The following is a 15,082-nucleotide window of genomic DNA, read 5'->3' as shown; positions in this document are numbered from 1 at the left end:
TGGTGGAGATGTTTGAGGAGGCGATAGGGAAGGTGGTGTTACCACAAACTTTGGGGCAGGCATCGATTTCCCTGTTGCTTAAAAAAGATAAGGATCTGACGAAGTGTAGGCCCATATCACTTTTAAACGTGGACGCAAAGGTTTTGACCTCTGAAAGTTGTCACCCAAGTGGATAGAGCTGTGAAGAAAGCCTATAGTGTGTTAGCATTTATGAGGAAAGGTTGAGGGAGCTCGGGCGTTTCTCATTGGATCGAAGGAGGATGAGAGGTGACCTAATTGAGGTGTACAAGATGATGAGAGGGATAGAGTTGACTTTCAGCGACTTTTTCCTCGTGTGGATATAGCTGTTACAAGGGGGCATAACTATAAGGTTCATGGTGGAAGATATAGGAGGGATGTCAGAGGTAGGTTCTTTACTCAGAGTGGTTGGGGCGTGGATCCCACTCCCAGCTATGGTAGTGGAGTCAGGCACTTTCAAGCAGAATCCTCCGCCGGGCTACTAGGGACACAAAGGCCAGAACACCGGCCTCTTTCGCCTCCTGCACTCCCGGCTCCACTGCAACCTCAAACATTGGGAGCCCTCAGACCGGATTGACCCTGGATCCTACCACCCTCGACACCGTCCTTGCTACGCCCTTCCAAAATGCGCTGGGCATGCCCAGAACATATGGGCATGATTTGCTGGGCTCCCTGAGCACCTGATACACCTGTCCTCACTCCCGAAGAACCGACTCATCCTTGTCCTAGTCATGTGAGCCCTATGCAGCACCTTAAACTGTATGAGGCCAAGCCTTGCACAAGAAGAGGAGGAGTTCACCCTCCCCAGGGCGTCCGCCCATGTCCCCCCCCTCCTATCTCCTCACCCAGCTCCTCCTCCCATTTGCCCTTCAGCTCCTCGACCGAGGCCTCATCTATCTCCTGCATCACCTGGTACGCTGCCGAGATCCTCCCCTCACCAACCCACACCCCCGAGAGCACCCTGTTCTGGATCCCACGCGGCGGCAGCAGAGGAAACTCTGCCGCCTGACAAACGCCCTTACCTGCATGTACCTAAACTTCCCCTCCAGCGCACCCAGGCTTGCAAACTTCCCGTCTACAAACAGGTCCCTCAACCTCCTGATACCTGCCCTGTGCCAACTCAGGAACCCGCCATCAATTCTCCCCAGGACAAACCAGTGGTTGCCCCGTATCGAGGCCCCCACCTCCCCCCTGTGCCATCTCCATTGCCCGCAAATTTTGAGGGTAGCCGCCACCACCGGGCTCGTGGTACACCTCATTGGAGGGAGCGGCAGCGGCGCCGTTACCAGCACCTCTAGGCTCGTGCCCACACAGGACACCATCTCCATCCTCTTCCATGCTGCCCCCTCCCCCTCCATCACCCATTTACGCACCATTGCTACATTGGCAGCCCAGTAGTACCCACAGAGGTTGGGCAGCGCCAGCCCCCCCTATCCCTGCCCCGCCCCAAGAACACGCTTCTCGCCCTCGGGGTCCCGTGTGCCCACACAAACCCCGTAATGCTCTTGTTAACCCGCCTGAAAAAAGGCCTTCGGGATAAGGATGGGGAGGCACTGGAACAGGAACAGAAATCTCGGGAGCACTGTCATTTTGACTGACTGTACCCTACCCGCCAGAGACAGCGGCAGCATGTCCCACCTCTTAAACTCCTCCTCCATTTGCTCCACCAGCCTTGTGAGGTTTAGCTTATGCAAGGCCCTCCAACTCCTGGCCACCTGAACCCCCAAGTACCTGAAGCTCCTCTCTGCCCTTTTCAGTGGAAGCCTGCCAATCCCCTCCCCCCTCCTGATCCCCTGGGTGTACCACAAACAGCTCGCTCTTCCCCAAGTTGAGCTTGTATCCTGCAAAATACCCAAATAGCCAGAGAATTCCCATCACCTCCAGCATTCCCCCCACCGGGTCCGCCACATACAACAATAGGTTATCCGCATAGAGCGACACTCGGTGCTCCTCCCCATCCCGGACCAGCCCCCTCCAACTCCCTGACTCCCTCAGCGCCATAGCCAGGGGCTCCATTGCCAGCGCAAAGAGCAGGGGGGACAAGGGACACCCCACCCTCACCCAACTAACAAACCCCTCCCCAAACTCGAACCTTTCCAACACCTCCCACAAGTACCCCCACTCAACCCTATCAAAGGCCTTCTCCACGTCCAGCTCCACCACAATCTCTGCCTCCCCTTCTACCGCCGGCATCATTATAACGTTCAAGAGCCTCCTGATGTTGGTGTTCAGCTGCTTCCCCTTCACAAACCCAGTTTGATCCTCATGGATAACCTGCGGCAATAAGCTGAACCTGGGCAAGAGTGAGGTGTTTGTGGTGCATCCGGGGGATCAAGAGGAGGGGATTGGTAGGCTCCCATTGAAGCAGGCAGGGAAGAGTTTCAGGTACCTAGGGGTCCAGGTGGCGGGGAGCTGGGGGGCCCTGCACAAGCTCAACCTCACAAGATTGGTGGAGCAGATGGAGGAGGAGTTTAAGAGATGGGATATGTTACCGCTGTCACTGGCGGGGAGGGTGCAGTCCGTCAAGGTGACGGTGCTCCCGAGGTTTTTGTTCCTGTTGCAGTGCCTCCCCATCCTTATCCCGAAGGCGTTTTTCAGGAGGGTCAACAGCAGTATCACGGGATTTGTGTGGGCGCATGGGACTCCGAGGGTTCGAAGAGTGTTCCTGGAACGAGGCAGGGATAGGGGGGGGCTGCCGTTGCCTAACCTCTGTGGGTACTACTGGGCGGCCAATGGTACGTAAGTGGGTAATGGACGAGGAGGGGGCGGCATGGAAGAGGATGGAGGCGGCGTCTTGTGTGGGCACTAGCCTGGAAGCGCTAGTAACGGCACCGTTGCCGCTCCCTCCAACGAGGTATACCACGTGCCCGGTGGTGGCGGCTACCCTCAAAATTTGGGGGCAATGGAGGCGGCACAGGGGAGAAATGGGAGGCTCGATGGAGGCCCCGATACGGGGGAACCATCGGTTCGTCCCAGGGAGCATTGATGGTGAATTTCTGGGCTGGCACAGGGCAGGGGTTAGGAGGTTGAGGGACCTGTTTGTGAAGGGGAGGTTCGCGAGCTTGGGGGAGTTAGAGGGGAAGTTTGGGCTCCCCCCGGGGAACATGTTTAGGTACATCCAGGTGAGGGCGTTTGCTAGGCAGCAGGTGGAGGGGTTCCCCTCCACGAGGGGTGCGGGATAGGGTGCTCTCGGGGGGGGGGGGGATCTCGGACATATACCGGGTAATGCAGGAGGTAGACGAGGCCTCGGTGGAGGAACTGAAGGGGAAGTGGGAAGAGGAGCTGGGGGAGGAGATTGAGGAGGGGACGTGGGCGGATTCCCTGGAGAGAGTGAATTCCTCCTCTTCCTGTGCGAGGCTTAGCCTCATACAGTTCAAGGTGCTGCATAGGGCCCACATGACTGGGACAAGGATGAGTAGGTTTTTCGGGGGCGAGGACAGGTGTGCTAGGTGCTCGGGGAGCCCAGCGAGCCACGCCCATATGTTTTGGGCTGCCCAGCGTTGGGGGAGTTCTGGAAGGGGGTAGCAAAGACGGTGTCGAGGGTGGTGGGATCCAGGGTCGAGCCAGGCTGGGGACTCGCAATTTTTGGGGTTGCAGTGGAGCCGGGAGTGCAGGAGGCGATAGAGGCCGGGGTTCTGGCCTTTGCGTCCCTAGTAGCCCGGCGGAGGATCTTGCTCCAGTGGAAGGATGCGAGGCCCCCAAGCGTGGAGGCCTGGATCTCGGCTATGGCGGGGTTCATTAAATTGGAGAGGGTGAAATTTGCCCCGAGGGGATCAGTACAAGGGTTTTTCAGGCGGTGGCAGCCTTTTCTGGACTTCCTGGCGGAACGGTAGGGAAATAGGCCGACAGCAACAGCAACCCGGGGGGGCAGGGTGTAAGGATTGGGGGAGGGAGAACTGTGCACATGGGTTTGTGGAGGGTGCTATCTCTCTCCTTTGTTTTTTTTTCTTTTCTCTTTTTCTTTGTTTTTGTTCTTTCCTTTTGTTTGAAGTTCCTCTTGAAGCTGGGGGGCATTGTTTATGGGGTGTTACCGCGGTTGTATGTTAATAGAGTTAAGATGTTTATGTTTTGTATTTTGTAAAAATTTCAATAAAAATTATTTATTTTTTAAAAAATGGATAACCTGCGGCACACAGTCCTCTATCCTCACGGCCAAGATATTTGCCACCAGCTTGGCGTCCACATTCAAAAGTGAGATTGGCCTGTATGACCCACACTGCAGGGGATCCTTGTCCCGCTTAAGAAACAGGAAGATCAGCGCCCTTGCCTCGTTAAAGATCCTAACCAACAGGGGACCCAACAGGTCTGCATACTTGTCAAATTCAGCCGGGAACCCATCCGGCCCCGGCGCCTTCCCTGACTGCATGCTCCCTATCCCTTTGACCAGGTCTTCCAGCTCAACCGGTGCATCATGGCCACATAGGCCCCCAAACCCGAACCTTCCAGCCCCTCTGGGAGGCCCAGGATCTGCAGGTTCTTCCGACGGGCCCAGTTCTTCATCTCCTCCATCCTCGCTGACCACTTCTTATGGAGCGCCTCGTGCGACTCCACCTTCACTGCCAGGCCCAAGAGTTCGTCTTCGCCCTCCGAGGCCTTTTGCTGAAGCTCTCGGATCTCCGCACCCTGAGCCGTCTGGGTCGCCATGAGCTTGTCCAGGGAGGCCTGAAACGGCTCCAGAATCTCTGCCTTCAGCTCCTTAAAGGAGCACTGAAGCAGCTCCTGCTGCTCTCGCGCCCGCTGCTGCTGCTTCCCTGCCCGCCGCCATCTTGCTTCTTCTGCCTCGCACCTTTCTCTGCTCCAAAGCCGATGTTTTGACCGCTCCGCTCATAGTCTAGGCCATCCACCGGCGGAGAATCTTAGAGTGTTCCCACACGGGGGAAAAGTCCAACCAGCACCACTACGGGCCCTTAAAAGAGCCCAAAAGACCGAAAAAAGCGGGAGCTACCGAACGTGCGGCTTAGCCCCGCATCACCGCAACCGGAAGCCCCCATTATACTATCCTTGATCAACAATGCTACTCCTCCACCTCTTTTACCACCTTCCCTAATCTTACTGAAACATCTAAACCCCGGAACCTCCAACAACCATTCTTGCCCCTGTTCTGTCCACATCTCAGTAATGGCCACAACATCATAGTCCCAGGTACCAATCCATGCTCACCAACCTTATTCCTGATGCTCCTCGCATTGAAGTCGACCACCTTCATGCCTGCAGGTCCACTCTTGTGACCTTGGTACCTTCCTCAGTACTGCACTACCCTCAACTTCCTGAACTCCAGCAACGCTATCTCCTGGACTAAAAATCAGTCGGCAGTTTACGGGGCTATTTTGGAAAAGGAGAAGGCACCACTGGAAGGGATCAAAGCAAAGTGGAAGGAAGAGTTGGAAGAGGGTATGGTTGAGAGGTTCTGGTGTGAGGTGCTTCGGAAAGTGAACGCCTCCACCTCGTGTGCGACGTTGGGGCTGATACAGCTAAAGGTGGTGTATAGAGCACACCTCACAGGCTGAGCCTGCTCTTTGAGGGGGTAGAAGATTTGTGTGAACGTTACGGGGGAGGGCCCACGAATCACGTTCATGTTTTGATCCTGTCCAAAGCTGGAGGATTACTGGAAGGAGGTTTTTAGAGTAAAGCGGTGTACGTGAAACTGGACCCGGGCCCTCGGGAGGCCATATTCGTGATGGGGGTGGAAACGGATGTGGATTTTGGGTAGGTGCCTTCGCCTCATTGATCGCCCAAAGGCGGATCCTGTTGGGACAGAGAGCAACCTTTCCACCCTGTGCCCTGGCGTGGCGGGGGGACCTGTTGGAATTCTTGACTCTTGAGAAGGTTAAGTTTGAACTGAGGGGAAGGATGGAGGGGTTCTACAATTCATGGGCGTTATTCATTACGCACTTTCAAGAATTGGATAACATCGAACATTAGTGGGGGTGGGAGGGTTTGGGGAGGGGACTGTGATAATGGTGACTATGGGTGATTCCTGATTCCTTTTTGTTATCTGTTTATGTTAACAGGCAGGCAGTTGTTTGGGGGTTGGTGGGAGGATGAGATTGTTGTTGATATGGGGATTGACATTATATTCGTTACTGCTTTTTGTTTATTGTTGGGGGGTGTGAATTTGGGAGTAAATGTGAAAAGGAGGAGGAGAATAAAAATATATATTTTTTTAAATAATGGAACCTTCTGCCGCTTCCATGGGAGCGGCACAGTGGTTAGTTCTGCTGCCTCACAGTGCCAGGAACCCAGGTTTAATTCCAGCCTTGGAACAAAGGAACTTGGGTATTAGGAGCAGAGATGGGCTATTCAGCCCTTTGAGCCTGCTCCGTCATTCAGTCACATCATGGCTCATCTCTTCCTGGTCTCAAATCCACCTCCCCACATGTTCCCTTTAGCCCATTTTTTAATCAGAAATATATCTACCTCCTTGAAACCATTTAATTACTCCAATTCCACCACCAAGGGGCAGCGAATTCCATCAACCTCTGAAGAAGTAGTTCCTCCTCATCTCAGTTCTAAAACTACAGTTCCTTCAACCTATATCTATGACCTCTAGTTGTAGACTGCCCTACAAGGGGGAACATTTGGTCTACATTTACCTTATCTATCTCTTTGTATTTTATATACCTCGATCAGTTATAGAATAGAATCACTACAGTGCAGAAAGAGGCCATTCGGCCATCAAGTGGCCCTTGGAAAGAGCAGCCCACACCTTCACCCTATTTCTATAACCCAGTAACCCCACCTAACCTTATTGGACACTAAGGGGCAATTTTGCATGGCGCACAGCGTCTCAAGTAGACTTCAATGAAGTTATTGTGAAAAGCCCCTAATCGCCACATTCCGGCGCCTGTTCGGGGAGGCTGGTACGGGAATTGAACCCGTGCTGCTGGCATTGTTCTGCATCACAAACCAGCTGTTTAGCTAAACCAGCCCCTTTGGACTGTTGAGAGGAAATTTTCCTGAGTTCCTTCCTCCCTACTCCTGATTTCCAGCTATTTCTGGGTTGTGTGATGTTGCTTGAGAGATTAATGTTGGGCAAGAAACTGGGAGAACCTCCCTGCTCCTTGAGCATTGCTAAAAAAAAATTTAAGATGAATTTACAAAGAACAAAGAAAAGTACATCACAGGAACAGGCCCTTTGGCCCTCCAAGCCTGTGCCGACCATGCTGCCCATCTAAACTAAAATCTTCTGCATTTCCGGGGTCCTTTTCCCTCTATTCCCATCCTATTCATCTATTTGTCAAGATTCCCCTTAAACGTCACTATTGTCCCTGCTTCCACCACCTCCTCCGGCAGCGAGTTCCAGGCACCCACTGCCCTCTGTGTAAAAAAAAATAAAATAAAATAAAAACTTGCCTCATACATCTCCTCTAAACCTGGCCCAATTCTTTTTTTTCTAACTAGTGGGCAATTTGACATGACCAATCTACCTACCCTGCACACCTTTGGGTTGTGGAGGTGAGACCCACGCAGACACTGGGAGAATGTGCAAATTCCACACGGACAGTGACCACTTAATTTATCTTATGTAACTGCTCCACTGGCAGTTTGGCTCTCCCAAGGTTCTGCCCCTCCAAAAGTGCAATCTACCCAGTCAACTTTGCTTAAAGCACTGTTAAGGGAATTGGAACTGATGAATTTGTGTCCCACTTCAAAACTTGAGCATGTAATGAAATGAAATGAAAATCGCTTATTGTCACAAGTAGGCTTCAATGAAGTTACTGTGAAAAGCCCCTAGTCGCCACATTCCTGCGCCTGTTTGGGGAGGCTGGTACGGGAATTGAACCGTGCTGCTGGTCTGGTTTAAAAGCCAGTGATTTAGCCCAGTGTGCTAAACCAGTCCCTTTTAAGCTTACCAGACAATGCAGTACTGAAGAAATGGTGTGCTGCCTTCAGGATGTGTAAAGGATCATCTGCTTACGTCAGCAATTCATATCGATGCAGAGAAGAGCACAAAGATTTACCTTGTGTCCTGGCATCTCTCAGCCTTTACACAGATAATGTCATGGGAGTAGGCCTTTAAGAAATGTTTTTGTCTTATCACTTGGCCTCAGTGATGTCACTGTGTATGTGGAGCTGGGCTGTGGCTCTGAGTTTTACTTTTGCTTTGGGTTTGAACTGGTTTTGCACAGGTTGAAAGAAGGGTTTTTTTTTCTTTCTGCATTTTAAAAGCTGTTTCCAGACTGCTTGATAATTTGAAAAGAAATAACTGTTTTCTGGAAGAAATTCAAACCTGTTTTGGAAAGGAAACCAGAGCATCTATACCAGTTCTTGAGTGCTGTGTGTTGGGCCTCATCTTTGAAAAGGGTTTTCTGGTTTATGGTATATTGTTATTAAATTGGAACAGCTAAAGGGGGAATTTATTAAGGGTTATACATAGATTACTGTAGCTGTGTGGGGTATTTATGTTTGTAGTTGATAAAAATGCTAACTGTGTGTTTATAAAAATGTTAACTAAATTCATAGAATAAAGCTTATTTTTTTTATTAAACGTGCTTAAGTCCTCTGTTGAATAACTCCTGAAAGGCAGGCCCTTGTGCTCATCATAACCAAAGTCATAAACAGTTGTAGTTTCGGTGAACTCCATGATATACTTTGGGGTTTTCTAAATCCTGGCCCACAACAATGGATACAGGCACATGCATACATGGATGCAGATGTGCACATAGGTATCGGTGCACACTCATTGATTCAGACATGTACATGAACAACCACATGTAGACAAAGATGGCACATGTGAACACAAGCTGCAAGCGCATGCACATAAGGGGTGCATACACAGGTGAGTGACTCAATTCCCGCAGTAACTGGTTAGCACACATGAGCTGTGGCTGATTTTTATGGGCACTCAACCCTGTTGTATTGTTTGATTTTGCTAAGAGCATCAGTCACAGCACAAATCGAACTGGGGCCGTCGGCAGAGGTCCCAGTGTTTCAGTCAGAAGCATCTCAGGAGTTACAAACCTCTGTGCTTCCACTTCTCATCTTTCATATTTGTGTGACCTTCCATATTTGTTCAATTTGTCACTAATGTATTCTATTCCTTTCACTTTTTTTGAAACAGGGTGAAATCTCAGCTGAAGACGCCGGGAAGACCAGGGCAAACGGCGCACCTGCATGATGCGTGATTCGGGGTTCCCAGGGTAGTCAACCATATTGTTATATACTTTCAGAGAGTTGCAGCTGACCAAAGCACTGCATGTGTCGTGGATTTTTGTAGTTTAAGGATGTGTTTGTAGAACAAAAGATGTACAAAGTTCTGAATAACTGTGAACTGTTTGGAACAAAATGAAAGCAAAAGTGGACTCCCGAATTGCTTCAACGATTAGTAGTTACACAACTGGAGATACTTTTGCATTGCAAAATGTTTTTAGAGAAACATTAACTTTCTATGTTAATAAAAGGATAAGAAACCATGTGATTGGTCACATTTTATCTATCTAATCTAATTAGGCTGAGCTGATTAGTCTCAAAACATTTGACTCTGCTTTATATCAAACTGACAAGTTTGGGTATATATTTTTTTATAAATTTAGAGTACCCAATTCATTTTTTCCAATTAAGGGGCAATTTAATGTGGTCAATCCACCTATTTGGGGCCTCACGGTAGCATGGTGGTTAGCATCATTGCTTCACAGCTCCAGGGTCCCAGGCTGGGTCACTGTCTGTGTGGAGTCTGCACGTCCTCCCCGTGTGTGCGTGGGTTTCCTCCGGGTGCTCCGGTTTCCTCCCAGAGTCCAAAGATGTGCGGGTTAGGTGGATTGGCCATGCTAAATTGCCCGTAGTGTAAGGTTAATGGGGGGATTGTTGGGTTACGGGTTACGTGGGTTTAAGTAGGGTGATCATTGCTCGGCACAACATCGAGGGCCGAAGGGCCTGTGCTGTACTGTTCTATGTTCTATGCACATCTTTTGGGTTGCGGGGGCGCAACCCACGCAAACACTGGGAGAATATGCAAACTCCGCATGGCCAGTGAGCCAGGATTGAACCTGGGACCTCGGTGCCATGAGGCAGCTGTGCTAGCCACTGTGCCCTCCCCCCAATTGGGTACATTACATTATTGCAGTGAGTAATATTTGGAGATTATGATGATGGAGTTAAGGGTTAGATATAGAGTACAGTTCAGTATCAATGTACGGGGAGGTGGGGGGCAGACTCATTATTAAAACAATTCACAACACGTTTCACATGTTGGTGAAGGGGGGCCCAATAGGGCACTGCCTGAACTATCGACAGAGGCAGAAAAACAAAAGAACCTTCAATTATGATGTGCCAGATTCTGGGAGTTCCCAGAGGGGGTGAGGGGCGACACAGTGTCAGGCACGAGTGAGACCCGCACAGAGTGTGGGTAGCATGGTGGTTAGCATAAATGCTTCACAGCTCCAGAGTCCCAGGTTCGATTCCCGGCTGGGTCACTGTCTGTGCGGAGTCTGCACGTCCTCCCCGTGTGTGCGTGGGTTTCCTCCGGGTGCTCCGGTTTCCTCCCACAGTCCAAAGATGTGCGGGTTAGGTGGATTGGCCATGCTAAATTGCCTGTAGTGTCCTAAAAAAAAATAAAGTAAGGTTAAGGGGGGGGGGGGGCTAGTTGGGTATAGGGTGGATACGTGGGTTTGAGTAGGGTGATCATTGCTCGGCACAACATCGAGGGCCGAAGGGCCTGTTCTGTGCTGTACTCTATAAAGAGTGTCTCGTGCGCCCTGCGCTCCCGACACTGGGCGGCTGACAGCCTTCGGACAGTCTCTCTCCAGGCCCGAATCCTCCACCACACTGACTGCAGCGAGCGACACGGGCCCACCAACCAACTCAAGCTGCCTTGATCTCGTCACCGCTATGAAACCAAATGGCAAATTACTCAAAATGCTTACGTTGCCGGAAAAATCCCAGTTTTTCCAAAACGAACGGTCAGCAGAAATTAGTACATTTTGATGCAACCCGCTATAAAACCAAATGGCAAATTACTCAAAATGCTTAACTTGCTGAGAAAATCGCTTTTTTTTCCATAATGAATGTTTGTAAAAAAAAAGTAGGAAATTTTGATGCAAGACGCTCTGAAAAGCAACGGCAAATTACTCAAAATGCTTAACTCGCCGAGAAAATCTCTTGTTCCAAAATAAATTGTAACCACCTTGGGATGGCCACTTACAACAAGAAACATGGACGTTCGCAAAGCCTAAAGGGAAATGTGGACAATGTAAGATTCAGGCAGGCACAGAGCCTGGATAGGCAGCATCGAAACCCCCAACCGATTAGCATTTTAATGGCCCATCTCTGTAAGACAAAGAATTGATACTCAGGTAACCGATACAAGTCCAGACATTTTGGCGCCACTCCCTTTACTCAGTAAGCATAAACAACAGGGTCAACGACCGCTTAAGACCAGCCATCAAGGCACCTGCCCCTTTATTGGCTCAGATCGAAGGCAGTGATCGAGAACTGCCCAATTAATTGGGTCCAAACCAAAGGACCGCCCAAAAGAGCGCAAAACTTCCCAAGGATAAAGAGAGACACTGCCATGTGTTCGATCTCTTTTGGACCTGGTGCTCTGGCAACGTCCATCTCCAATCGTAGCACTGCCAAAAGCAAGTTCAAATTCAACACTCACTACCAGACGGATGAGCCCAACTGAGCAGCAGTTACTTCACGAGACCCAGTAGATCCAGATTCGAACAAAGGCCTCTGACCTAAATCGGGTGGCTGAAGTTAAGTACAGCTTGTTATAGTTAGGTGTAGTTTAACTAGTATTGTTTATGTTGCATGTGTAAGTTAATCTTGTGTGTAAATAAAGTACCATTGATCTTGAACGAACTAACTGGTTGTTTGGCTCTGATTGATACCCGGTTGAACCTTGTGGCGGTATCATTTGATACCTGGAGACTCTGAAAGCAATATAATATTGATATATGAAGAAAGAAGGGCAGCCTTATTTACTGTCATTTATAGCAGGTAAAAAAATGCAAGTTATTGGCGACCTCTGACGTGACTCGACCCAGAAGTGACTGTGCCACTCCGAGAGAACCCACAAAACGTTTGAATTAGGAATCCAAATTGGAAAAGTAAATTAAACCACAAGTGTAAGACCAGTATTGATCAAGCCTCCAAGATTCGGAAGTGTGTTACTTGCATGCGTACTAACAATCATCATAGAACATACAGTGCAGAAGGAGGCTATTCGGCCCATTGTGTACACCGACCCACTTAAGACCTGACTTCCGCCCTATCCCCGTAACCCAATAACCCCTTCTAATCTTTTGGGTCACTAAGGGCAATTTAGCATGGCCAATCCACTTAACTTGCACGTCTTTGAACCGTGGGAGGAAACCCATGCAGACACGGGGAGAACATGCAGACTCCACACAGACAGTGACCCAGCGGGGAATTGTACCTGGGACCCTGGCGCTGTGAAGCCACAGTGCTATCCACTTGTGCTACCATGCTGCTAAGGGATATAAGGTAACCTTAATAGATTTTGTTGCATGATACTTTCGGGAGTTGTGTGAACCAGAAAATAGCCGAGGCCATACCCGCTGTTAGCATACCACTTTATCCAGCCCAAATTCATGGTAGAGATACAGAGCTTACGATAGAAATGGCAATGGAACGTCTTATGCACCCACAGGAACCCGACCCAAAGGGAAAAGGATCTGAGTTTTGTGCAAACGAAGAGACAAGTCCTGGTAGTATAGGACAAACTTGGTGGGATAACCTGACCAAGATCCATAAGAAGAATTTAAGTAGAGTTCGTAAGCCAATGGCAATCATGTCCTACTTGGCACAATTGTGAGGCACAGAGGAGGCCGTGAGGGCGCTCCGCAGACAGCTTGAGAAGAAAGAGAGGAGCAGTGAGGGAAATGTTAGCGAGGGTGAGAAAGTAAATCAGCAACTCCGAGAGCAGCTAGCAGCGAAGGACAAGGAGATGGCTGATATCAAACGGGCACACCAATCTTGTCTCGCTCACCTAAGTATCTTTGAGATCCAATATAAGGCCTACCAAGACACGCAATGTGCGGTTTTGGTAACAGAGGAAACAACAATTGAAAAAACAATGCGAGGACTTAAAGGCAGCCCCACGAGCACTCCACAGTTCCACCATGGAACAGAGGCAGAGTTCGGTCGACAATGCCAAATGCAGACAGAAAATTGCAATCACTGCTCTCAGTTCAGAATGGGTTCAGAGATACCTTTGGCCCAAATTTAGATCAGGAAGATGGTCCCGATTGGCAGGAACTTAATGAAATAGCCCATCGATATGTAAATGAACAGAAAGTCAGAATAGAGCCCCTCAGTCTGGACGAGCAAGAAGAAGTGAAACTCATAATAATGAGCCTTGACCCGTCTGTTAGTTCAGCCCTTCCCGAGCCACAAAAGGAGGAGGTAGCTTCCAAGATATGAAAACAGCCAACCTAGATGCAATTGGCTATATAATAGTGAAGATCCAGTAGAAGGACACAACAGGTGTAGGCAGAAGAAAGGAGAGCATCCAACAGCCTTGATAGGCGCCTCTGGATACACTTTACGGCAATATTTGGTGATTTTACCCGCGCCCATTTTAACTGCAGACAATGAGACCAAATGGACCCGTATTTTAGCCTCCCATGCCACGGAGGCAGGACAACAGGCATGTACAAGTTACGACCCCTCAGACCCGGCACACAACGAATTGTGGATATTGAAGAGACTAGTTAGAGCTTGAGGACAAACCCTACGGAAAAAGGCAGAGCAGGAGAAGGTAGACACGAACATGAACCCTGTAAGGACACACCAAGACCCCGCATGGGTAAATGAAGGTAGAAATAACACACAACACCCTAAAGCGCAGGGATGCTACAATTGTGGACAGAAGGGATATTATGCCCGAGAATGCCAAGCCCCCTGAAACAGCAACGGAATGAGCCCACAAACGCCCTACATAGGAACAATGCCAGACCTACCACAGCGTTAGCGCCCGTGCAGATAATTTCGCCATAAATAGCACCGATTGACGGTGTTTGGACTCCCCAATTTGAGTCTGTGACACACTTTGGGACAAGTCCAGAAGACCGGTAGTTGCAGGCACAGTCCGGGAACACCCAGTCGAGATCCTTTGGGACTCAGGAGGGTCCCGAACCATGTTAAACTCCTCCACGATGTACCAACGAGATATATGGGTCACTACAGACACTATCGCCCTTAGTGGCTTTGCAGGACACCTCCAGCATGGACACATTACGACCCCTGTGGATATTCAGATCGGGAACATTTGGACTAAACACTGTCGTTTTGGTAGATTTACCCCAGACAGCAGAGCACATCTTGGGGATAGATTTTATGAGCTCACACTTTAGACCCCGTAAATAAGTGCATGTGGAAAATGGCTAGAGCAGAACGAGCCCCTGCCATGCTCACAGTAGGAGACTACGCACACAGGATTAGCTCAGTGGGAGAGTACTGGTTTGATCCACAAACCATTAGTAAGGACAAAACAGGGAAGGCTTGAAGAGACACAAAGCATCTTTTGCCTAGCACAAGCACGATTGCGGTAAAATTCCAGGAATGGTCACCATTACAGGTCCTGATCCCAAGCCCCCGAAACAATATGGTTTTCCACAGCAAGCCAAGGGAGAGACAGCTAACGTAATCCAAAGTTTATTGGATCAAGGTGTAAATAAACAATGCCCCGATTTGGCCCATAAGAAAACCAGATGGTTCATGGCAACTGACCATCAATTATAGAGAATTAAACAAAGTAACTCCGTTAGCAGCCCCCACAGTTGCCTCGAGTCCCGAGACATATTAAAGCAGGGACGACAGTCAAACCTTTTCACGGGTCTGGACATTAGCAATGGCTTTTGGTCCATTCCATTGGATAAACCGTGCCAGTACAAATTTGCGTTCATCGTCCAGGGGCAGCCCGTGGATATGCCTTCCACAAGGCTTCCACAACTTGGCAAAATGAAGTAAATTATGATGGCAGCCTCGCAGAAAATAAATGGAAAACAACTCATAATTTTTAATACAAAAATCCCATTGATTGCAGAATGAATGTTTGGCAAAATGTGTTAAATTCTGATGGCAGCCTCTCTGAGAACAA

General features: G+C 49.5%; 1 protein-coding gene across 3 annotated transcripts in view; it reads left to right on the top strand.

The window, feature by feature from the left end:
• The window catches only part of ccar1 (cell division cycle and apoptosis regulator 1), a 345,705-nt gene extending 336,274 nt beyond the window's left edge, over window positions 1–9,431 (top strand). For all 3 annotated transcript variants that reach the window (XM_038773488.1, XM_038773487.1, XM_038773489.1), the window contains one exon: window positions 9,080–9,431. In XM_038773488.1, coding sequence (XP_038629416.1) covers window positions 9,080–9,084 — 5 coding nt within the window. In that variant the 3' untranslated portion in view covers window positions 9,085–9,431. The remainder of the gene's footprint in view (window positions 1–9,079) is intronic.
• The last annotated feature ends 5,651 nt before the right edge of the window (window positions 9,432–15,082 follow it).

The sequence above is a fragment of the Scyliorhinus canicula genome, chromosome 16 (assembly GCF_902713615.1).
Source record: "Scyliorhinus canicula chromosome 16, sScyCan1.1, whole genome shotgun sequence".
Taxonomy (NCBI): domain Eukaryota; kingdom Metazoa; phylum Chordata; class Chondrichthyes; order Carcharhiniformes; family Scyliorhinidae; genus Scyliorhinus; species Scyliorhinus canicula.
The sequence above is the reverse complement of the archived record's forward strand: the minus strand, read 5'-3'. Positions and strand labels throughout refer to the sequence as shown.